At 34.6% G+C, this 27,412-nt stretch overlaps 1 protein-coding gene across 1 annotated transcript in view; it reads right to left on the bottom strand.

Annotated features, from left to right (window-relative positions):
* Positions 1-316: 316 nt before the first annotated feature.
* Positions 317-27,412, bottom strand: part of LOC125834295 (adenylate isopentenyltransferase 5, chloroplastic-like) — a 28,724-nt gene continuing 1,628 nt past the window's right edge. The window contains exons 3-6 of the mRNA XM_049513455.1: positions 22,517-22,524; positions 19,724-19,753; positions 863-1,037; positions 317-714 (exon numbers count right to left, since the gene is read on the bottom strand). Coding sequence (XP_049369412.1) covers positions 317-714; positions 863-1,037; positions 19,724-19,753; positions 22,517-22,524 — 611 coding nt within the window. The remainder of the gene's footprint in view (positions 715-862; positions 1,038-19,723; positions 19,754-22,516; positions 22,525-27,412) is intronic.

Raw genomic sequence — 27,412 nt, 5'->3', positions numbered from 1 at the left:
ATTTATAGTCATTTATTTTTTCACTCTATTATCTTGACATTAAGAATGATCTCATTTAATTGTGTAAGTACGAATTTATATTAATATATATTAAATATCAAAGACTTGGATTTGGACTTGGACTTGGCGCTTGGGCTTGGATCGGACCTTAAAATAAATATTTTTATAAAGCTTAAATATATACTCTATAAATAACAATGATTTTACAAATAAGAATAGTATATATATATCTGTAGTTTGATACAAACGGTACAAAATAGGTCAAAAATTAAAGTGACCAAGAGAAAAACTAACACAAGATAGAGATAATGATAGTTTATGTACACTCAATACTAATATTGTGATCATCATTTTTGAGAAATCTTTCCACAATATCTAGGCATGGTTGCAAAACAGTATTCCTCCATGCTTCGTCAACAACTTCTTTTCTATCTTCTTTGAAAACGTCAGTAGCAATAATATGATGCACCGACCACATTTTCTCATTTATTAATCGTTGAATCTTGTCAAGTTGGTTACAAATTAATATACGAGTATTACGCTTGATACTTGAAATTGAAGCTTGAAGAATCATCTTCTTTGATTCATCATCTCCGTCTATATTTTTTTCTTCCCTTAAATATTTGGCCATTTCAGGGACACCAATGGACCGTCGGATTCCTTTGGTGTAATCTGCATCTGGAATGTAAAATTGCCGCACCTCATCCACCAGCCCTGCATGCAGCATAAATTTAAGAATAGTTTTATTTAGGTGAACATATATTTGAAAACCGAAAGTATTATTAAGAAAACTATATAAGAAAAGTTTTAGTTAGAGTCATTATTATATTTTGATTCATATATAAATAACTACAAAAACTACCTGCATTGACCATTTCATCAACCCTCGTGTCAACTCTACGGTTCAAGACTGATTGCTCTACATCAATCCAAATAAAGCAACTGTCATACTTATGTTTGAACATGAATACAGGGTCTTCCACAAGTTTTTGAATAAACGAATTTGACCCTCCAACAATAATTGGAACACATTGAGTCTTCAAATTTTTTCTATGTATTCAATGCACTTCAGATAGAAATCTTCGGCCGTGAAGTTGGAATCTGGCTCAATTTCACCTAAAAAATTAAAAATTGTGAAACAAAATAATTGCCAATTAATATTCACATTAAAATAAAGGAATCACAAAAAAATGTCTTTTTCAAATATGTATACCTAGCAAATAGTGTCGTACACCTTGTTTCTCAGCGTGTGTGATCTTGTTGGTCACGATTTCAAGTCCCTCATAAACTTGCATTTGTCCGAGTTGATTATTTCTCTCGAAAATGGGTGGCAAGGTCAACAGAGAGACGAGATTTTCCCGTTCCTGTTGCTCCCATTATGAACACCACTTTCTTCTTGTTGAACTTGTTGTTGTTGATGATGAAATTATTCATTTTATCTATACATAAAATAAAATTATAATAATAATTAGTTTAAAATAGTAAATAATCTCATGAAAACCACTCATGCATACACTCATACATTAAAAAATCTTATAAATATAAGGTTAATAAGTACAAACCTTGCTTGAGATGTAATAAACAATGTAAAATAATATAGTTTTCTTGATGGTGGTTATGTATAACGACCCTCTTAGTTATTTTATGATTTTAACCGTTATTTTTATATTACCCCTTTTTGGTAGCTTTTATAAATAATTTATGGCTTGTAGAATAAGAGACACGATTTTCAAATTTAATAAAAGATTATTTTGTTTCTAATAACAATTGAAAAAGAAAATAATAGAAATATAAAAATAAATAAATGAATATAAGAAATAAGGGCCAAAAGCCCTAACTGTTGAAACATGAAATACGCAGAGGAGAAGAAAAAGAATTAACAAGAGCAGCCATGGATGGAAAACCTAAAGTCTCATTACGGCAAGTAATTTCAGGTACAAGCTTATCTAAATTCTTAACTCTATATCCCATCTGTTGTGAATGATGGATACCATTACATTATTACGGCATGTTATAGTTTAATGTTATTATTATTAATTAATATTAGTCAAATTAAATGAAAAGTGGCGTGCTACGGAGTAATGGCTGGAAGTCGGCGATGATTAATTAATAGTATCTTGGCAATGAGATTAGTATTAGGAAAGAAATAAAATGATTTTGTATTGGAAATCTGAATTGCCAAAGTGGTGCTCTTATGGTATAAATAATTAGTTATTAGGATGAAGGATTTAATCATTAGGTAATGATGGCAATGATATATATATATATATATGTATATAGGATTGGATTGTTGTACAACAGTTTCAGTTTCATATATAAGTTCTCATAACTTCGGCTCTTGATATAGTTTATTTCTGGACATGCTTGTTCTTTCGTAGTTGAAATTTCGTAGTACAACATCATATTATAAATCAAGTTTTGGTAATAATTGAGATATGTAATAAAATAGTGGGTGTATTGTGATATATAAAGATCATTAAAATTATGTTATTTAGAGATATTGAGACAAAACCCTAGGCTTGAAATTTGGAAAAGAACTTGAAAGAGTTGACATATTAGTTGGTATCAAGATTAGCATAACTTTGATTATAGAATCGATGTGGGTTTTTGGGTCTAGGCTTAGACCTGTAGTGATATGGTGTTGTTAGTTTTGAAATCTTATTTTGGTCATTTATTTGAATAGATTGCTTTGATTTGGAAGTTCAATGAAAGGGAAGACTCAAGTCCGAGAGTGATTGTTCGACAATTTAAGGCAAGTGGATTTCTAAACCCTTGTTAAATGTGTGGAATTCATATATTTCTTTGTAATATGTGTTTAGGGTAATGAGGCTTGGTGATGGATTGACTTGTCCACATTGATTAATTCTAATGATGAAAAAGGGATAATAAAAGGCAATGTGATCAATTGTTTAAAAGTCTTGTTGAATCATTGTTGATGTTGTATCCTGATGTCTTGTTGTGAATTGTGCAATGTTATGAAAATGGTCATCTCCTCATTATTTGTGTGAACATGCCATTTGCATTGTTCTGAGACATGGTTGTGACAAGTGTTATGTGCATTGAGAAAGAATAAGAAAATAAAGAGGATGTACCATTTCGAGGGACGTATCGCGCGCCGCGATGGATACTATATTTCAAGGGACGTGTCGCGCGCCGCGACGGATACTATATTTCGAGGGATATATCGCGCGCCGCGATGGTTACTATTATCGAGGATCGTATCGCGCGCCGCGATGGATGCATGGACGGATATGTCCCCATTGGTCCCGGACTGAGAGACAGCGGGTGTGTATCATTAGGTCAGACATGCATCACTATACTTGACATTACATTGCATTTCATTGCATTTCATTGCATTGCACTTCTTTATTATTGGTGAACTTGATCTTGTCTGTTGTTGATCTTGTGAGTGCCTCTCTATGAAACTTGTGACTGATGAATATTGGGCTTATTGTTAAAGATATGCAATTGTTAGTTGTTGAGGATTTGAAACGATTGTTGTTGTTGAGGATATGAAACTATTGTTGTTGTTGAGGATATGAAATATTTAGAGTGTTGTGTTGAGCTATGTGCTTTGTAAACTGTGAACTGTTATATTGGGCTGGTACTAAGCAGGTTGTAGTTGTGGAGGTGGTAATTGATAAATATTGAGCTTGTTGTTGAGAATATATGATTGTTAGAATGTTGTTGTTGAGATATGTGCTTATAAATTGTGAACTTTTAGATTGGGCTGGTTTCATACAGATTGTAGTTGTGAAGGTTCGGGTGGGGTGTAAGGAGTACTTGTATTCTATCCCCTTAGCTCGTGTTTAGAGGTTTACTTGCTGAGTACCGTGTGGTTTGGTACTCACCCCTTGCTTCTACAAATTTTTGTAGGTTACGAGCCTGGATTTTTGTAGTACTTGTCATTCTCTTCTTTTCTAAGGCTTCTGGGAGATTTGTGAAGTAGTTGTTTGTCTTCTCAGTGATCCTTCTTACTCCAGTTTATGATCTTGTTCTACTCTAGAAACAATGTCATATGAGACTTGTATTTTTCTTTTGATTCAATTGTAATACTTTAGAGGCTTGTACACGTGACAACCAGATTTTGGGGATATTTTTGAGTAAATTATGAAATTTCTACATATTGTAATGGGTGAGTGTTAGGCTGACTTGTCTTGGTGGGATAACATGAGTGTCATCACGTCCATTTTTGGATCGTGACAAAATGGTATCAGAGCCACAGGTTCATAGGTCTCACGTGTATACAAGCCGAGTCTAAGTAGAGTCTCGAGGATCGGTACGGAGACGTCTGTACTTATCTTCGACAGGCTATAGTGACTTTTAAGAAAAATCTTCACTCATTGGATCTCTATCGTGCGTTCTTGTTCCGGTTTTGATTCTTATCGCTTCACTTCATTCACTCTCACTTATAGTGATGACTCGTGCGTAGTTTCTCATGTGGGTAGTTGGGGTGTTGTGTATGGCGTGGAGTCTAGATCTGGTTTGGAAGTGATAGAGTTATTGAAATGAGGCCTGGTCAGACTAAGAATGTTCTGCAATTTGAAGGGGTTGAGTAAGATTAGTTACCCTGGTAAAAAGAATAATACTTGTGTGGTATATACAATATTTAAAGTGATTTAACAATTGGAAGTGAAATGATTAAAATGATGGCTAGATAATGGAGATGTATCTTTGGAAACTACAATTAATAAAGTTGTCATAACAAGTATGAGTTACTTAGCGAATGTTGAGAATGATGTTGCACCAATTGAGGTTAGAATCTCTTTTGTGGCTTCATAGATTCAGTGTATACCAAACAAGGTCATGATACGACTATTACAATGGTGTCAATTCTTACTTGGTTAGAGTTATGGAATGTGTTACTCTTGTTATGGATCTGATCTACGAAGGAATGCATATCGCTTTTGATGAGAGACTGAACGAATTTGATAGTGTATAATAGTTACTTAATGGGTAGAAATGTGTGCGCTATTTGGGTACAATCTTATAAGTAGGTATGATATTGATGTGTTTAGGTTGTGAAATGTATCGTGAGGATTTTAGATGAGTGTTGAATTCACCGTAAGCTCCTTATAAGTGGATTGACATTAGGATGACAAGCTTATGAGTAAAGATAGTCTCAAAGAGTATACTTGTGTGAAGGTAATTGGAAATTTTAGTAAAAAGTGCATATAAAAGTGGGTTAGTCCTTTGAATTTGGTAGGTATAACTGGGTTTAAGGTGTCATATTGATGAAAAGGTTGACTTCGTGGTGATGACAAGAGCTAACTAAGGATGATGGTAATAAGAGTTTGTGATGGACTGTGATTGAGATGCAACTATGTAATAAGGATTGTTGGTTAAACAGTTTTTTTTTGTATTGTAAGGAAGACTAATGAGCACCTAAGGTTGTGGTTTGCTACTATTTGGTGAGTAACATTGTTGCATAGAAAGTTATAGGAGGAGAGAGCAATAATATTTACTCTAATTGTAATGGCCAATGATGTATCTTTAGAGGGGTTGAGAATCGGTTAAGAGACACGTGGTTTCATCCATTTTGCTCTGATCACGGTAATAGTGTCGTGGGTTAATCAGATTGGTTAGAACGATTGAATAAGATTTGAGAAAGAAGTCTATATGCGTTCAATTTGAGTGTGGTAATAAGTGCTTTGTGTTTTTGAGTTTGATAGTTGGCATAATTGGAATTAGAATTCAAGTTTTTCATTGCAAGCCTACGTTCGTGGTATTGTGGTTTGTCAAGGTATGAATTAGTAAGGTAAGAATTGATCGATCGCATTGGGTATTGAGCATTTGGAAGGACTTGTGCATAATTTGAGTCGTAAAATTGATTACTTTTGATTGTTATACCTAAGGGGGGGTTTCACGTAATGTTTTGGCTCAGAGGATAAGGTAGAAATATCATGGGTTGTTGGTCAAAGGATAAGATTGGTAAGCAAGTCAGCAAAACGAGAAAGAGTATGGTGTTTGAAGAGTTCAAGGTATTTGAAATTTGTGTCATGAAAATAATTTAAGAAAAGTGAAGAAATATGACCTCTTGTATAAACCCTTGGTTTGTAGTTGAAAGATTTATTAATTTTTACCTATGAGTTTAGATATGACTGTGAGATATGAACTAGTTCGGTACAGACTTACTAGGAATTATCATCAACTTTTCTAAAGATTGAGTTTTGTTAGGTTGACAAGCAATGAAGTGTGGAAGATTATATGTGGTTATGTCGAGCTAGATTGTTCAAATTATGATAGGTAACTTATTGATGCTAAAAAATGTGGACATACAATTTTACATGATTAATGAGGATTTCGAGGGGATTGAAACTACGTACTTTGTTGATGGGATGATACAAACTGTTAGGATGTGTTACATAGGCATTTGATGTTGAGTAGAAATTATGAGCTTATAGTACACCGAATTATTTGAGTGGCCAAGAATTTTGTAAGTGTTAGTATGAGGTATATGATGGTTTTGAATATTAATTGAAATTTGGTATCTGAAAAGAAAATTATGTGGAGTTGACATTAAGTGTGATTCAATTGGTGTATCTCGATGGTAATGTACTTTTAGATTTGGAATTAGTGTTATCAGTCTTGGGTGTCACATGTATTTGTCATGAAATTCTTAAATGAAAAGAGAGGGAGCCGTATTTTGAAATTTTTGGAGGCGACAATGTATTTTCTAAGAAGATTTTGATACTAGTGATGGTTTGAGAGTAAGGTAGATAGTTGGGGTGATTATAATGGTTATTAGTACTAAGAGTGTGGGCTTCAATGGAATGATGTAAAGAGTATGTTGGGCCTAATAAATTGAGCTTGGGTACGATTGTAATGGGGACCAAAGTGGTGGATTGTGGGTAGCTAGAAAATCAAAGAGATAGAGCCGGAAGAATGAAAATGTTTGATAGGGACACTATGGAAGGAGTATCTAGTGTTATTTGACCTTGGTTCTGTATATTCTTATGTGACCATCTACTTCGTTTTGGATATGATTTGGAGTGTGATTCGTTGTCTATACCCACACATTTTTATTTCATATCTATGGGTGAATTCCTAGTGGTGGATCGGGTGTACCGATCCTATGTTTGTCCTCTTAGTAGGGTGGCATTTTGGGTAGACTTGGTCATTTTAGTTATGGCATATTTGGTGTTGTTTGAGATAGTTGAAGTATACTAGTGATTCTACACACACAGCCTTGCTTATGAAAACCTATATAATAGGTACTATGAAGAATTACACTTGTCTAAAGTGTTGTTAGAGGTTCTGCATTTTGAGTGTATCGCTTGTTGGGTGTTTACTTAACCATTTTCTTCTTTGGATTAGATAAGTTTGATTCTCCCTTGATGAGTATCCACTGTCTGAAGATAAGATTTTTACAACTTAAGCTCGTGAAAAGATTGTGTTGTGAAAGGTAATCGTGATAAGAGATATGATGGTATGTGCATTATGAGTGTCTGGTGGTTGATTCAGGCTTACTTCTAGTTGTAATCAATATTGATTCAGAAGGTTATCTTGTTTATGTGAGAAAAGATTCGTCATGATGGCTGTGTTAAGGTCCAATGAGTTTCAGTTTAGATTGAGTTCATGGGTTAGTATGTGGCTTGATAATCACCCCTATTTATAGATCTTCCAAAGTTTGATTTGAAAGTTTAGTTCTTAATTGTTGATCTTGATGGAATGGCCTTAAGGAGGAGCTCACTTAGCGAGATGAACACCGACTGGTAGGTCATAACTTAGACTTATTCTTCCTTCTTCTTCCTTATGTTCGAGGACGAACATGATTTTAGTGGTGGATAATGTAACGACCCTCTTAGTCGTTTTATGATTTTAACCATTATTTTTATATTACCCCTTTTTGGTAGCTTTTATAAATAATTTATGGCTTATAGAATAAGAGACACAATTTTCAGATTTAATAAAGGATTATTTTGTTTCTAATAACAATAGAAAAAGAAAATAATAGAAATATATATATAAATAAATGAATAAAAGAAATAAGGGCCAAAAGCCCTAACTGTTGAAACATGAAATACGCAGAGGAGAAAAAAAAAGAATTAACAAGACCAGCCATGGATGGAAAACCTAAAGTCTCATTACGACAAGTAATTTCAGGTACAAGCTTATCTAAATTCTTAATTCTATATCCCATTTGTTGTGAATGATGGATACCATTACATTATTACGGCATGTTATAATTTAATGACATTATTATTAATTAATATTAGTCAAATTAAATGAAAAGTGGCGCGCTACGGAGTAATGGCTGGAAGTCGGCGATGATTAATTAATAGTATCTTGGCAATTAGATTAGTATTAAGAAAGAAATAAAATGATTTTGTATTGGAAATCTGAATTGCCAACGTGGTGCTCTTATGGTATAACTTATTAGTTATTAGGATGAAGGATTTATTCATTAGGTAATGATGGCAATGATATATATATAGGATTGGATTGTTGTACAACAGTTTCAGTTTCGTATATAAGTTCTCATAACTTCGGCTCTTGATATAGTTTAGTTCTGGATATGCTTGTTCTTTCGTAGTTGAATTTCGTAGTACAACATCATATTATAAATCAAGTTTTGGTAATAATTGAGATATGTAATAAAATAGTGGGTGTATTGTGATATATAAAGATCATTAAAATTATGTTATTTAGAGATATTGAGACAAAACCCTAGGCTTGAAATTTGGAAAAGAACTTGAAAGAGTTGACATATTAGTTGGTATCAAGGTTAGCATAACTTGATTATAGAATCGATGTGAGTTTTTGGGTCTAGGCTTAAACCTGTAGTGATATGGGTGTTGTTAGTTTTGAAATCTTATTGTGGTCATTTATTTTAATAGATTGCTTTGATTTGAAAGTTCAATGAAAGGGGAAGACTCAAGTCCGAGAGTGATTGTTCGACTATTTAAGGCAAGTGAATTTCTAAACCCTTGTTAAGTGTATGGAATTCATATATTTCCTTGTAATATGTGTTTAGGGTAATGAGGCTTGGTGATGGATTGACTTGTCCACATTGATTAATTCTAATGATGAAAAAGGGATAATAAAAGGCAATGTGATCAATTGTTTAAAAGTCTTGTTGAATCATTGTTGATGTTGTATCCTGATTGTCTTGTTGTGAATTGTGCAATGTTATGAAAATGGTCATCTCCTCATTATTTGTGTGAACATGCCATTTGCATTGTTCTGAGACATGGTTGTGACAAGTGTTATGTGCATTGAGAAAGAATAAGAAAATAAAGAGGATGTACCATTTCGAGGGACGTATCGCGCGCCGCGATGGATACTATATTTCAAGGGACGTGTCGCGCGCCGCGACGGATACTATATTTCGAGGGATATATCGCGCGCCGCGATGGTTACTATTATCGAGGATCGTATCGCGCGCCGCGATGGATGCATGGACGGATATGTCCCCCATTGGTCCCGGACTGAGAGACAGCGGGTGTGTATCATTAGGTCAGACATGCATCACTATACTTGACATTACATTGCATTTCATTGCATTTCATTGCATTGCACTTCTTTATTATTGGTGAACTTGATCTTGTCTGTTGTTGATCTTGTGAGTGCCTCTCTATGAAACTTGTGACTGATGAATATTGGGCTTATTGTTAAAGATATGCAATTGTTAGTTGTTGAGGATTTGAAACGATTGTTGTTGTTGAGGATATGAAACTATTGTTGTTGTTGAGGATATGAAATATTTAGAGTGTTGTGTTGAGCTATGTGCTTTGTAAACTGTGAACTGTTATATTGGGCTGGTACTAAGCAGGTTGTAGTTGTGGAGGTGGTAATTGATAAATATTGAGCTTGTTGTTGAGAATATATGATTGTTAGAATGTTGTTGTTGAGATATGTGCTTATAAATTGTGAACTTTTAGATTGGGCTGGTTTTATACAGATTGTAGTTGTGAAGGTTCGGGTGGGGTGTAAGGAGTACTTGTATTCTATCCCCTTAGCTCGTGTTTAGAGGTTTACTTGCTGAGTACCGTGTGGTTTGGTACTCACCCCTTGCTTCTACAAATTTTTGTAGGTTACGAGCCTGGATTTTTGTAGTACTTGTCATTCTCTTCTTTTCCAAGGCTTATGGGAGATTTGTGAGATAGTTGTTTGTCTTCTCAGTGATCCTTCTTACTCCAGTTTATGATCTTGTTCTACTCTAGAAACAATGTCATATGAGACTTGTATTTTTCTTTTGATTCAATTGTAATACTTTAGAGGCTTGTACACGTGACAACCAGATTTTGGGGATATTTTTGAGTAAATTATGAAATTTCTGCATTTTATTGTAATGGGTGAGTGTTAGGCTGACTTGGCTTGGTGGGATAAGATGAGGGCCATCACGTCCGTTTTTGGGTCGTGACATTATGAAAGAGAATGCATTAAGCGTTTATAGTAAAGTGTATTTGTGGACTTATTAATTATCATACCATATTTAGAAATATTAATATCTTTTAGGATAAGATCAATGACTTTTGAAAAATGTATAGATATGTCAACTTGAATTTTGGTAATGACAAGTAAATAATTTTAGGATAAACTTAACAAATGTACATTGTTTGGAGATCGCATATAACTGGGCAATTATAGGAAAAATGTGATTATGAACTTATGAATTGGCATATACCAAATTTTAAAAGAAATCATATCTTATAGGATAAGAATAATTCTTGTAAAAAGCCTACAGATACGTCAGCTTGAATTTGGGTGATTAGGCTTAAATAATTTTAGGATGAAGTTTCTAGATGCGCATTGTTATGAGATCACACACAAGATTGACGAAAATATGTATTTCAAAAGTATAGTAAAAAGAACTCAATATTATTTCTGAAGGAATACATTCAAGTGATAATGTGTCAACTCATACACTATTCAACAACACGTCATAAGTGCTAAGTCTAATTCAATTAGAAGGGAAGGAACAATTACCGATAACTATTTCAATTACAATTATTTATATTTCCTTGTGCATCATGTAATAATAGATAACTGTTTTATTGAATGAAGCATCCATCATCGTGATTGAATTAGGTAGAATATATTTCTTCAAATGATCCTTACCGATAGATTGCAAATTTATTATTTTCTCTTCTTTGTCTATGCAACAATTTTAAATTTGGAGTTAAGGATGTTATTCTTTAAAATTCTTTAAAGTTAGAATCTTCTCAAACATTTATAGTCATTTATTTTTTCACTCTATTATATTGACTGTAATGACCCGAAATGTCATTTTTGGAAATTTAGAATATTTGTTTAACTAGAGTGAATTAGTTGGTGGTTAATAGACAATGCCATAATTTATTTAATACCTATACTACTTAACCCATATTAAAATAAATTAATAGGGTTTGTCACTTTTAGCACAAAATTATTTTCGAATGAAAAATAATTAGGTTGGCGGAATACCTCCTGGCGCCGTCACATAAGAACGATTCATTGAGGTAATAATTTTAAATTAGATTCTGTTGTATACGATTACTTCATTTCTAATTAAGGGATAGCCATGTTGTTATTATTATATTGTTATTATTGGTTGGAGAAAGAGTATCATCAAAATGTCAATATTGAATTGACATCCCTGTGTTGTTCGTAGTTAAAGGAAAAAAAAATATAGGATTATAAGTGATAATGCAATAATTAGTTGACCATTATAGATATGTCATTGGTTATTTTTTTGAGAAGTTATTGCTGGTGTTCCCTTTAGCAGTATGCCAAGATTTCCAGTGGAATAGTGATACGCCGTCAATGGCCATTTTGGGATAATTGTTGGATAATTATTGTAATTAATCATTGGGAAAACTAAAGTGATAAAAAGAAGGTGTGTGGGTATAGTTTCTGCACAATTGTTACTATTTTGGTGGGTTGTATCCATCTTGGAAATATTTTTATAGGATGATCTAGTTTTCGATTTATGATATAGGAGAAGTTGGAACTTAATCCTAAGCTTGAAACTTGGAAAATATGAGAGTTGACGTGTTAATTGGCATTGAAATTAGAAATTTGATTATAAATTTGAGTAAGTTCTGTGTCTAGACTAGACAGATAGTAATATGAGTGTCGTTAGTTTTGAAATCTTATTATGATTATTTATCTGAATAGATTTTATGGATTTGAAAGCTCAACGAAAGGGGAAGACTCAAGTCCCGGAGTGATTGTTCGATTACTTGAGGCAAGTGGATTTCTAAACCCTTGTTAAGTGTATGAAATTCATGTATTTCCTTGTAATATGTGTTTAGGGTAATCAGGCTTGGTGATGGATTGACTTGTCCACATTGATTAATTCTAATGATGAAAAAGGGATAATAAAAGGCAATGTGATCAATTATTTGTGTGATGTGTTGAGAGTTGTTTGAAAGACTTGTTGAATCATTGTTGATGTTGTATCCTGATTGTCTTGTTGTGAATTGTGCAATGTTATGAAAATGGTCATCTCCTCATTATTTGTGTGAACATGTCATTTGCATTGTTCTGAGACATAGTTGTGACAAGTGTTATGTGCATTGAGAAAGAATAAGAAATTAAAGAGGATGTACCATTTCGAGGGACGTATCGCGCGCCGCGATGGATACTATATTTCGAGGGACGTGTCGCGCGCCGCGACGGATACTATATTTCGAGGGACGTATCGCGCGCCGAGATGGTTACTATTATCGAGGGTCGTATCGCGCGCCGCGATGGATGCATGGACAGATATGTCCCCCATGGGTCCCGGACTGAGAGACAACGGGTGTGTATCATTAGGTCAGACATGCATCACTATACTTGACATTGCATTCCATTGCATTGCACTTCTTTATTATTGGTGAACTTGATCTTGTGTGTTGCTGATCTTGTGAGTGCCTTTCTATGGAACTTGTGACTGATGAATACTGAGCTTGTTGTTGAAGATATGCAATTGTTAGAGTGTTGTTGTTGAGGATATAAAATTGTTAGAGTGTTGTGTTGAGCTATGTGCTTTGTAAATTGTGAACTGTTAGGTTGGGCTGGTTTTATACAGATTGTAGTTGTGAAGGTTCGGTTGGGGTGTAAGGAGTACTTGTATTCTATCCCCTTAGCTCGTGTTTAGAGGTTTACTTGCTGATTACCATGTGGTTTGGTACTCACCACTTGCTTCTACAATTTTGTCACGACCCAAAAATGAACGTGATGGCACTCGTCTCAACCCTCCAAGACAAGTCAGCCTAAAACTCAACCTTTACAATAAAATGCGGAAACTTCATAATCAACTGAAAAATATCCCCAAAATTTGGTTGTCACGTGTACAAGCCTCTAAAGTATTACAACTGATTCAAAAGAAAAACACAAGTCTCAATGACATTGTTTCTAGAATAGAACAAAATCATAAATAGGAGTAAGAAGGATCGGTGAGAAGACAAACAACTACCTCACAAATCTCCCAGAAGCCTCGAAAAAGAAGAGAATAACAAGTATCACAAAAATCCAGGCTCGTAACCTACAAAAAAATGTAGTAGCAAGGGGTGAGTACTAAACCACACGGTACTTAGCAAGTAAACCTCTAAACACGAGCTAAGGGGATAGAATACAAGTACTCCTTACACCCCAACCGAACCTTCACAATTACAATCTGTATAAAACTAGTCCAACCTAACAGTTCACAATTTACAAAGCACATAGCTCAACACAACACTCTAACAATTTCATATCCTCAACAACAACAATAGTTTCATATCCTCAACAACAATACTTTAATAATTGCATATCTTCAACAACAAGCTCAGTATTCATCAGTCACAAGTTCCATAGAAAGGCACTCACATGATCAACAACACACAAGATCAAGTTCACCAATAAGAAAGAAGTGCAATGCAATGTCAAGTATAATGATGCATGTCTGACCTAATGATACACACCCGCTGTCTCTCAGTCCGGGACCCATAGGGGACATATCTGTCCATGCATCCATCGCGGCGCGCGATACGACCCTCGATAATAGTAACCATCTCGGCGCGCGATACGTCCCTCGAAATATAGTATCCGTCGCGGCGCGCGACACGTCCCTCGAAATATAGTATCCATCGCGGCGCGCGATACGTCCCTCGAAATGGTACATCCTCTTTAATTTCTTATTCTTTCTCAATGCACATAACACTTGTCACAACTATGTCTCAGAACAATGCAAATGACATGTTCACACAAATAATGAGGAGATGACCATTTTCATAACATTGCACAATTCACAACAAGACAATCAGGATACAACATCAACAATGATTCAACAAGTCTTTCAAACAATTCTCAACACATCACACAAACAATTGATCACATTACTCCCAAACATATACCATAAGGAAATACACGAATTCCATACGCTTAACAAGGGTTTAGAAATCCACTTGCCTGAATCAAATAAGAATTTACTCCGAGACTTGAGCCTTCCCCTTTCATTGAACTTCCAACTCAAAGCAATCTATTCACATTGATAATCACAATAAGATTTTGAGACTAAGAACACCCACATTACTTTCTGTCTAGACTAGACCCAAAAATTCGCTCAAATCTATAATCAAATTCCTAATCTTGATGCCAAACGTCAATTAACATGTCAACTCTTTCAATTTTCTCCAAATTTCAAGTCCAAGGTTAAGTTTCAGTTTCTCCGAATATCATAAATCTAATGATATTCATACAATACTATTTAACTAGATATATCAATACAACAAAACGTACATAATACTATCATAGCTATAAAGAAGATCCAACAATTTTTAAACCACGAGAAATAATATTAAAACCATTAAAATCTGCATAATATCACTTAAAACTTGTCTGAAGTTATCCCTCCCAATGATTGGCTAATCACTGCCAATCATTGGCTATCATAAGCCTCATAATCATTAGCATATTATTATCCCTCCATTGGTTAGATGCTCTTAGGTTTTATTTCTTTTTCTATTATTAATATTTTTTCAACCCAACCTTAAATTGCCGTATTCATATTTGAACATGTAAATTTGCTAGCAGTTCAAATTATTTTCCTACCCCACTAAATAATATAGTATAATTGATTTCATACACCATTATCAATCAAAGTTGTGAACAAATCTTTACCTGAATTTGAACCTTTCGGTTTAACGTCGGCCGCCTTTTTGTTCTCATTGCGCCACGGTTCTTTCTTTCCCGGAAATTTCTTTTATCCCTTATTACATAAATTATGATTTACAAATATTTAACCCTTTCTGCTTAAATTCAGTTTTTATACATGGGCCAAGTTAAATAGGGTATTAAATTATGAACTTGGCCCATTAAACCACCAACTAAATAAATTAATTATTTAATAATTATCAGTAAATTAAATACATGTAGTTATCGAATAGTTCAAATTTTCCAAACCAGCTTCACCGACTTAATCAGAAATGACTCAGGATAACTATCGGGAGGAATAAAATAGTAATTTCTAAAAATGACCTTTTGGGTCATTACATTCCATTTTGTCACGACCCAAAAATGAACGTGATGACACTCGTCTGATCCCACCAAGACAAGTCAGCCTAAAACTCAACCTTTACAATAAAATGCGGAAATTTCATAATCAATTGAAAAATATCCCCAAAATCTGGTTGTCACGTGTACAAGCCTCTAAAGCATTACAATTGATTCATAATGAAAACTAATAGTAGGATTGTAGTGTAGCCTTCGAAAAGAGGTGAAAGCAAGAATATTTTCTCTTATTGTAAAATCTAAACATGTATCTTCAAAGGGCATGAGAATTGAGTTCAGAGACACGTAGTTTCATCTGTTTTTCTCTGGTTATGGTAATAGTGTCACGAGTTCATTATATTTGTTAAAAACTATTGAGTAAGACTTGAGAAAGGAGTGTACAGACGGTGTGATGATAAGTTCTTTTGTGGTTTTGAGTTTGATAATGAGTATGGTTTGATTTTTAGCCAAAGATATGATAAGGTCGATAGAGAGGCCATCAATGATAAGCTAAGATACATGAATTCATAAAAATCTTCAATATATGAGCTAATGTTGGTAGATAGTGGGATTTTGTTACAGGATTAAAATTAAAATTCAAGTTTTTCATGGTGAGTTTATGTTCGTGGTAGTATGTTTTGTCAATGTGTAGATTGATAAGGTAAGAAATGATCAATCACATTGAATATTGAGCATTTAGAAGGACTTGTATATGTCTTGAGTCATAAAGTGTGTCATTTTGATTTTCAAAGGACCTAAGAAGGAGTTTCATCTGAAGTTTTTATTTTGAGGGTAAGGTAAAAATGTTAGGCGTTGTTGGCCAAAGAATAAGATTGTTGAGTGAGTCAACAAAAGGAACAAGAGTCTGGTGTATTGAAGAGTTCAAGATATTTAGAATTGTGTCATGGAAAGAATTTAAGAAAAGTGAAGGAATAAGACTTCTCGTATAAGCCCTTGATTTGTAGTTGAAGGAATTATTGATTTTTGCCTATGAGGTTAGATATGATGGTGAGATGTGAATTTATTCGGTATAGACTTACTAGGGGTTTATCATCGACTTTTATAAAGATTGAGTTTTGGTTTGGGTGACAAACAATAATGTGTGGAAGATTTTATGTGGTTATGTTGAACTAGATTGTTTTGATTTGGAAGTCAACCGAGAGAGAATGACTCAAGTCCCAGGGTGATTGTTCGACTATTTGAGGCAAGTGGATTTCTAAACCCTTGTTAAGTGTATGGAATTCATGTATTTCCTTGTAATATGTGTTTAGGGTAATGAGGCTTGGTGATGGGTTGACTTGGCCACATTGATTAATTCTAATGATGAAAAAGGGATAATAAAAGGCAATGTGATCAATGGTTTGTGTGATGTGTTGAGAATTGTTTGAAAGGCTTGTTGAATCATTGTTGATGTTGTATCCTGATTGTCTTGTTGTGAATTGTGCAATGTTATGAAAATGGTCATCTTCTCATTATTTGTGTGAACATGTCATTTGCATTGTTCTGAGACATGGTTGTGACAAGTGTTATGTGCATTGAGAAAGAATAAGAAAATAAAGAAGATGTGCCATTTCGAGGGACGTATCGCGCGCCGCGACGGATACTATATTTCGAGGGACGTATCGCGCGCCGCGATGGTTACTATTATCGAGGGTCGTATCGCGCGCCGCGATGGATGCATGGACAGATATGTCCCCCATGGGTCCCGGACTGAGAGACAGCGGGTGTGTATCATTAGGTCAGACATGCATCACTATACTTGACATTGCATTGCACTTCTTTCTTATTGGTGAACTTGATCTTGTGTGTTGCTGATCTTGTGAGTGCCTTTCTATGGAACTTGTGACTGATGAATACTGAGCTTGTTGTTGAAGATATGCAATTATTAAAGTGTTGTTGTTGAGGATATGAAACTATTGTTGTTGTTGAGGATATGAAATTGTTAGAGTGTTATGTTGAGCTATGTGCTTTGTAAATTGTGAACTGTTAGGTTGGACTAGTTTTATACAGATTGTAATTGTGAAGGTTCGGTTGGGGTGTAAGGAGTACTTGTATTCTATCCCCTTAGCTCGTGTTTAGAGGTTTACTTGCTGAGTACCGTGTGGTTTGGTACTCACCCCTTGCTACTACATTTTTTTTGTAGGTTACGAGCCTGGATTTTTGTGATACTTGTTATTCTCTTCTTTTTCGAGGCTTCTGGGAGATTTGTGAGGTAGTTGTTTGTCTTCTCAACGATCCTTCTTACTCCTATTTATGATTTTGTTCTATTCTAGAAACAAGATCATTTGAGACTTGTGTTTTTCTTTTGAATCAATTGTAATGCTTTAGAGGCTTGTACACGTGACAACCAGATTTTGGGGATATTTTTCAGTTGATTATGAAATTTCCGCATTTTATTGTAAAGGTTGAGTTTTAGGCTGACTTGTCTATTGTTCAACCTCATCATTCGAATATCCTTAAAATGTTTCGTCAAGTCATCATCTAACTCAATCTATTCGACTCGTTGAACATTTCAAATCTGACAACACATCTTTCTCGTAAGTCTATCACTTCCACATTTGTAAAAAATCTAACATCCAAGACAAATACAACACACCAAATACTCACATCAGGAGCTACGCACGAGTCATCATATAAATGAGAGTGAATGGAGTAAAGCGATGATAATAAAAAACGGATCAAGTACGCACGATAGAGATCCAAGAAATGAAGATTTTTCCTAAAAGTCACAATAGCCTCTCAAAGATAAGTACAGACGTCTCCGTACCAATCCTCGAGACTCTACTTAGACTCGACTTGTACACACGTGAGACCTATGAACCTGGGGCTTTGATACCATTTTGTCACGACCCAAAAATGAACGTAATGGCACTCGTCTCAACCCTCCAAGACAAGTCAGCCTAAAACTCAACCTTTACAATAAAATGCGGAAACTTTTATAATAAACTCAAAAATACCCCCAAAATCTGGTTGTCACGTGTACAAGCCTCTAAAGTATTACAACTGATTCAAAAGAAAAACACAAGTCTCAATGACATTGTTTCTAGAATAGAACAAGATCATAATTAAGGAGAAAGAAGGTTCGCTGAAATGACAAGCAGCTACCTCCCAAACCTCCACAAGAAGCCTCATATAAGGAGAAGATAAAATATGGTGCGGGCTAGTAACCTACAAAAAAATGTAGTAGCAAGGGGTGAGTACCAAACCACGCGGTACTCAGCAAGTAAACCTCTAAACACAAGCTAAGGGGATAGAATACGAGTACTCCTTACACCCCAACCGAACCTCCACAACTACAACATGCATAAAATCAGCACAACCTAACAGTTCACAATTCACATAGCAGATATCTCAACAACAACACTCTAACAATTACATATCCTCAACAACAAGCTCAATATTCATCAATTACAATCTCCACAACTACAACCTGCTTAAAACCAGCTCAACCTAACAGTTCACAATTCAAATATAACATATCTCAACAGCAACACTCTAACAATTACATATTCTCAACAACAAGCTCAATAATGATAAATATGTGCAATGCAATGGAATGCAATGTCAAGTATAGTGATGCATGTCTGACCTAGTGATACACACCCGCTGTCTCTCAGTCCGGGACCCATGGGGGACATATTTGTCCATGCATCCATCGCGGCGCGCGATACGACCCTCGATAATAGTAACCATCGCGGCGCACGATACGTCCCTCGAAATATAGTATCCGTCGCGGTGCGCGACACGTCCCTCGAAATATAGTATCCATCGCGGCGCGCGATACATCCCTCGAAATGGTACATCCTCTTTAATTTCTTATTCTTTCTCAATGCACATAACACTTGTCACAACCATGTCTCAGAACAATGCAAATGACATGTTCACACAAATAATGAGGAGATGACCATTTTCATAACATTGCACAATTCACAACAACACAATCATGATACAACTTCAATAATGATTCAACAAGTCTTTCAAACAATTCTCAACTCATCACACAAACAATTGATCACATTACTCCCAAACATATACCATAAGGAAATACACGAATTCCATACGCTTAACAAGGGTTTAGAAATCCACTTGCCTGAATCAAATAAGAATTTACTCCGAGACTTGAGCCTTCCCCTTTCATTGAACTTCCAACTCAAAGCAATCTATTCACATTGATAATCACAATAAGATTTTGAGACTAAGAACACCCACATTACTTTCTGTCTAGACTAGACCCAAAAATTCGCTCAAATCTATAATCAAATTCCTAATCTTGATGCCAAACGTCAATTAACATGTCAACTCTTTCAATTTTCTCCAAATTTCAAGTCCAAGGTTAAGTTTCAGTTTCTCCGAATATCATAAATCTAATGATATTCATACAATACTATTTAACTAGATATATCAATACAACAAAACGTACATAATACTATCATAGCTATAAAGAAGATCCAACAATTTTTAAACCACGAGAAATAATATTAAAACCATTAAAATCTGCATAATATCACTTAAAACTTGTCTGAAGTTATCCCTCCCAATGATTGGCTAATCACTGCCAATCATTGGCTATCATAAGCCTCATAATCATTAGCATATTATTATCCCTCCATTGGTTAGATGCTCTTAGGTTTTATTTCTTTTTCTATTATTAATATTTTTTCAACCCAACCTTAAATTGCCGTATTCATATTTGAACATGTAAATTTGCTAGCAGTTCAAATTATTTTCCTACCCCACTAAATAATATAGTATAATTGATTTCATACACCATTATCAATCAAAGTTGTGAACAAATCTTTACCTGAATTTGAACCTTTCGGTTTAACGTCGGCCGCCTTTTTGTTCTCATTGCGCCACGGTTCTTTCTTTCCCGGAAATTTCTTTTATCCCTTATTACATAAATTCTGATTTACAAATATTTAACCCTTTCTGCTTAAATTCAGTTTTTATACATGGGCCAAGTTAAATAGGGTATTAAATTATGAACTTGGCCCATTAAACCACCAACTAAATAAATTAATTATTTAATAATTATCAGTAAATTAAATACATGTAGTTATCGAATAGTTCAAATTTTCCAAACCAGCTTCACCGACTTAATCAGAAATGACTCAGGATAACTATCGGGAGGAATAAAATAGTAATTTCTAAAAATGACCTTTTGGGTCATTACATTATCCATCACTAAAAATCATGTTCGTCCTCGAACGTAAAGAAGAAGAAAGAAGGAAAACCAACATTACCAAAAGCCTGAGGTATAATTTCTAGAGTCAATGTTTATCTTTCCAAGTGAGCACATCCTTAAGACCATTCCATCAAGAGCAACTACTAAGAACCGATCTTTTGAATCAAACTTTGGATGATCTATAAATCAAGAGTGATTATCAAGCCACAAACCAATTGATGAACTCAATCTGAACTCAACCCCATTGGACCTTAACACAACCATCATGATGAATCTTTTATCCTATAACCAAAATAACCTTCTAAATCAATACTGACTGCAACCAGAAGTGAGCCTGAATTAACCTCCAGACACTCATAATGCACAAATAATCACACATCATATCAAGATTCCTTTCTCACAGTACAATCTTTCCATGAACTTAAGTTATAAAATGTGATCTTTAGACATTGAGTACTAATCAAGGGAGAATCAAACTTATCTAACCCAAAGAAGAACAAGATCAAGTAAACACCCAACAAGCGATACACTTCAAAATGTAGAACCTCTAACAACACTTTTAGACAATTGTAACTCTTCATAGCTCTTATATAAGTTCTCATAAGCAAGGTTATGCGTGTAGAATCACTAGTGTACTTCAACTATCTCAAACAACACCAAATCTATCATAAGTGAAATGACCAAGTTTGTCAAGGATCCTACCCTATCAAGAAGAAATAAGAGGATCGGTGCATCTGATCCACCACTAAGGATTCACCCATAGAAGTAAAAACACATGTGGGCGTAAACAACTAATCATACTCCAAACCATGTCTGAAACGAAGCAAGTATTCACATAAGAATATACAGAATCAAAGTCGAATAACTCTAGCTACTCCTTCCATAGTGCCCATATCAAACATTTTCATTCATCTGACTCTATCTCTTTGATTTTTAGTCACCCACAATCAACCAATCTGATCCCCATTACAATCTTACACATACTCGATTTATTAAACCTCACACACTTCTCACGGTACTCCATTGAAGTCAACACTCTTAATATCAACAACCATCATAACCACACCATCCATTTACCTTACTCTCAAACCATCACTAGTATCAAAGTCTTCTTAGCCAATACTAGCCTCCAAAAATTTTGAACTATGACTCTCTCTCTCTTTCTATTTAAGCATCACATGATATATAAGGGTCTCATCCAAGGGTGATAACACAAATTTCAAATCTGATAGTGTTTTCTCATCGAGATGAAGCTATTGAATCATGTCCAATGTCAACTCCACACAATCTTTCTCATACCAACTTTTTAACTATTATTCAAACCATCATATACCTCATACCAATACTTAAGGAATTCTTGGTCACCCCAATAATTCTATATAGTTATGAGCACACAATATTTATTTACCATCAAGTGTTTATGTAACGTATCATAACAATCAATGTAGTTTCATCAACAAAGTAGTTTTAATCCTCTCGAAATCCTCAATAACCAAGTAGAAATGTAGGTTCATATCATAGTGCATTCATAATTCATCTACCATAATTTGAACAATCTAGCTCGACATAACCACATAGAATCTTTCACACATCATTACTAGTAACCCAAACCAAAACTCAATATTTATAAAAAAAAATCTATGATAAAATCCTAGTAAGTCTATACCGAATCAATTCACATCCATAGTCATATATAAAAATCAAAGGCAATAAACAATACAACCTTCAACTACAATCCAAGGTTTATACGAGAGGTCTTATTCCTCCACTTTTCTTAAATTCTTCTCGTGATACAAAATTCTAAATATCTTGAACTCTTCAATACACCAAACTTTTGTTCCCTTTGCTGATTCGCTTACCAATCTTATTCTTTGGCCAACAACCCACGACATTTTTACCTTATCCTCTAAACCATAACATTATGTGAAACCCCCCTTAGGTATAACAATCAAAATTAACCAAATTTACTACTCAAATTTTAAGTCCTTCCAAATGTTTCATACTCAATGCGATCAATCATTTCTTACCTTGCCAATCCATACATTGACAAAACACACTACCACAAACCTAAACTTATCATGAAAAACTTGAATTTTGAATCTAACTATGTAACCCAACCCCTTTATCTATCAACATTAGCTCATACCTCGAAGATTTTTTTGTGAATTCACGTATCTTAGCTTATCATTGATCATCTCTCCATCGACCTTATCATATCCTTTGCTAAAAATCCTACCATACTCATTATCAAACTCAAAACAATAAAACACTTATCATCACACTCGAGTCAAACATCTATACACTTCTTTCTCAAATCTTATCTAACAATTTTTAACTGATATGAATGACACGTAACAATATCACCATAACCATAGTAAAACAGATGGAACCACATGTCTCTATACCTTAATTCTTAATCCCTTTGAAGATACTTCTTTAGCCCTTGCAATAAGAGAAAATATTCTTGCTCTCACCTCTTTCCGAAGGCTACACTACATCCCACTATATTTTTCATTATGACTTTAGTTGCTTTAAGTTCTATTCGAGCGACATCCCAACTCCTTAAAAATAATTACCATACAACCACGCTACTCACAAAATAATAGTAAACCATACCTTAGACATTCTAAAGTCATCAATACCATACAAAATTCTTTTAACCAACAAAACTTATCATATAGTTGCATTCCAATTATAATTCATCACGAACTCTTATTACTATCATGCTTAGTTAGCCCTTTCCATCACTACGAAGTCAACCTTATCATTGATGACACCTCAAACTCAGCTATATCAATCAAATTCAAAAGACTAACTTAATTTTATATGCACTTTCTTACTAAAATTCTCAATTACCTTCATACAAGTATACTCGTTGAGACTTCCTTTACCTATAAACTTGTCATCCTAATATCGATCCACTTCCATGGAGCTTACGATGAAATTACCAATCATTTAAAATCCTCAAGATACACTTCACAGCCTAAACACATCAATATCGTACCAATGATCCACCACTAAAATTTTCCTAACAATATAATGCTTAACTCATTCTTCTTTAGTAACAAGCTAGTTGGTTTCTCAAATATGAATGCGACATCAAACCTTATTATACGACCATGTAATACAATTGATAACTCCTTATGTAGCTATTAGTATTCACGCTTAAGAATCAACATATTTGTTTCCATATACCACTAGTACCACATCGTGAAAGTCCGTTAAATCCACCACTAGAACACATCATACCTCTCGAGAAGATTGTACCCAAATAGCCTACACATTCCTGCTCCATTAAGTAACTAACATACACTACCAAATTTGTTCGGTCTCTCGTCCAAAACGATATGCATCCCTTCGTAGATCATGTCAACAACAAAAGTAACACATTCTCTAACTTTAAACAAGTAAGAATCGGTACCATTATAGTAGTCGCATTATGACCCTTTTAAATATATACCCAATCTATTAAATCGTAGTAGAGATTCTGACCTCGTTTATTACTACATCATTCTCATCATATACTAAACAACCCATACTTATACAACTTTATTAACTGTAATTTCCGAAGTCACACTGTTCATTTCATATCCATCCTTTTAATCATTCCATTTCCATTATCAAATTAATCAAGATATTGCCTATACCACAAAAGTATTATTCCCTTTATTGGGGTAACTAACCAAAAATAAACACATTTATAAAATCCCTCAAACTATTGTTCAACCTCATCATTCGAATATCCTTAAAATGTTTCGTCAAGTCATCACCTAACTCAATCTATTCGACTCGTTGAACATTTCAAATCTGACAACACATCTTTCTCGTAAGTCTATCACTTCCACATTTGTAAAAAATCTAACATCCAAGACAAATACAACACACCAAATACTCACATCAGGAGCTACGCACGAGTCATCATATAAATGAGAGTGAATGGAGTAAAGCGATGATAATCAAAACCGGACCAAGTACGCACGATAGAGATCCAAGAAATGAAGATTTTTCCTAAAAGTCACAATAGCCTCTCGAAGATAAGTACAGACGTCTCCGTACCAATCCTCGAGACTCTACTTAGACTCGACTTGTACACACGTGAGACCTATGAACCTGGGGCTTTGATACCATTTTGTCACGACCCAAAAATGAACGTGATGGCACTTGTCTCAACCCTCCAAGACAAGTCAGCCTAAAACTCAACCTTTACAATAAAATGCGGAAACTTTTATAATAAACTCAAAAATACCCCCAAAATCTGGTTGTCACGTGTACAAGCCTCTAAAGTATTACAACTGATTCAAAAGAAAAACACAAGTCTCAATGACATTGTTTCTAGAATAGAACAAGATCATAATTAAGGAGAAAGAAGGTTCGCTGAAATGACAAGCAGCTACCTCCCAAACCTCCACAAGAAGCCTCATATAAGGAGAAGATAAAATATGGTCCGGGCTAGTAACCTACAAAAAAATGTAGTAGCAAGGGGTGAGTACCAAACCACGCGGTACTCAGCAAGTAAACCTCTAAACACAAGCTAAGGGGATAGAATACGAGTACTCCTTACACCCCAACCGAACCTCCACAACTACAACATGCATAAAATCAGCACAACCTAACAGTTCACAATTCACATAGCAGATATCTCAACAACAACACTCTAACAATTACATATCCTCAACAACAAGCTCAATATTCATCAATTACAATCTCCATAACTACAACCTGCTTAAAACCAGTTCAACCTAACAGTTCACAATTCAAATATAACATATCTCAACAGCAACACTCTAACAATTACATATTCTCAACAACAAGCTCAATAATGATAAATATGTGCAATGCAATGGAATGCAATGTCAAGTATAGTGATGCATGTCTGACCTAGTGATACACACCCGCTGTCTCTCAGTCCGGGACCCATGGGGGACATATTTGTCCATGCATCCATCGCGGCGCGCGATACGACCCTCGATAATAGTAACCATCGCGGTGCGCGATACGTCCCTCGAAATATAGTATCCGTCGCGGTGCGCGACACGTCCCTCGAAATATAGTATCCATCGCGGCGCGCGATACGTCCCTCGAAATGGTACATCCTCTTTAATTTCTTATTCTTTCTCAATGCACATAACACTTGTCACAACCATGTCTCAGAACAATGCAAATGACATGTTCACACAAATAATGAGGAGATGACCATTTTCATAACATTGCACAATTCACAACAACACAATCATGATACAACTTCAATAATGATTCAACAAGTCTTTCAAACAATTCTCAACTCATCACACAAACAATTGATCACATTACTCCCAAACATATACCATAAGGAAATACACGAATTCCATACGCTTAACAAGGGTTTAGAAATCCACTTGCCTGAATCAAATAAGAATTTACTCCGAGACTTGAGCCTTCCCCTTTCATTGAACTTCCAACTCAAAGCAATCTATTCACATTGATAATCACAATAAGATTTTGAGACTAAGAACACCCACATTACTTTCTGTCTAGACTAGACCCAAAAATTCGCTCAAATCTATAATCAAATTCCTAATCTTGATGCCAAACGTCAATTAACATGTCAACTCTTTCAATTTTCTCCAAATTTCAAGTCCAAGGTTAAGTTTCAGTTTCTCCGAATATCATAAATCTAATGATATTCATACAATACTATTTAACTAGATATATCAATACAACAAAACGTACATAATACTATCATAGCTATAAAGAAGATCCAACAATTTTTAAACCACGAGAAATAATATTAAAACCATTAAAATCTGCATAATATCACTTAAAACTTGTCTGAAGTTATCCCTCCCAATGATTGGCTAATCACTGCCAATCATTGGCTATCATAAGCCTCATAATCATTAGCATATTATTATCCCTCCATTGGTTAGATGCTCTTAGGTTTTATTTCTTTTTCTATTATTAATATTTTTTTCAACCCAACCTTAAATTGCCGTATTCATATTTGAACATGTAAATTTGCTAGCAGTTCAAATTATTTTCCTACCCCACTAAATAATATAGTATAATTGATTTCATACACCATTATCAATCAAAGTTGTGAACAAATCTTTACCTGAATTTGAACCTTTCGGTTTAACGTCGGCCGCCTTTTTGTTCTCATTGCGCCACGGTTCTTTCTTTTCCCAGAAATTTCTTTTATCCCTTATTACATAAATTCTGATTTACAAATATTTAACCCTTTCTGCTTAAATTCAGTTTTTATACATGGGCCAAGTTAAATAGGGTATTAAATTATGAACTTGGCCCATTAAACCACCAACTAAATAAATTAATTATTTAATAATTATCAGTAAATTAAATACATGTAGTTATCGAATAGTTCAAATTTTCCAAACCAGCTTCACCGACTTAATCAGAAATGACTCAGGATAACTATCGGGAGGAATAAAATAGTAATTTCTAAAAATGACCTTTTGGGTCATTACAAATTTTTTGTAGGTTACGAGCCTGGATTTTTTGTGGTACTTGTTATTCTCTTCTTTTCTGACGCTTCTGGGAGATTTGTGAGGTAGTTGTTTGTCTTCTCAACGATCCTTCTTACTCCTATTTATGATCTTGTTCTACTCTAGAAACAATGTCATATGAGACTTGTATTTTTCTTTTGATTCAATTGTAATACTTTAGAGGCTTGTACACGTGACAACCAGATTTTGGGGGTATATTTGAGTCTATTATAAAAATTTCCGCATTTTATTGTAATGGTTGAGTTTTAGGCTGACTTGTCTTGGTGGGTTAAGACGAGTGCCA

The sequence above is a fragment of the Solanum verrucosum genome, unplaced genomic scaffold (assembly GCF_900185275.1).
Source record: "Solanum verrucosum unplaced genomic scaffold, falcon-dt-bn FXZP01000026.1, whole genome shotgun sequence".
Taxonomy (NCBI): domain Eukaryota; kingdom Viridiplantae; phylum Streptophyta; class Magnoliopsida; order Solanales; family Solanaceae; genus Solanum; species Solanum verrucosum.
This window is presented reverse-complemented; position numbering and strand designations above follow the sequence as displayed.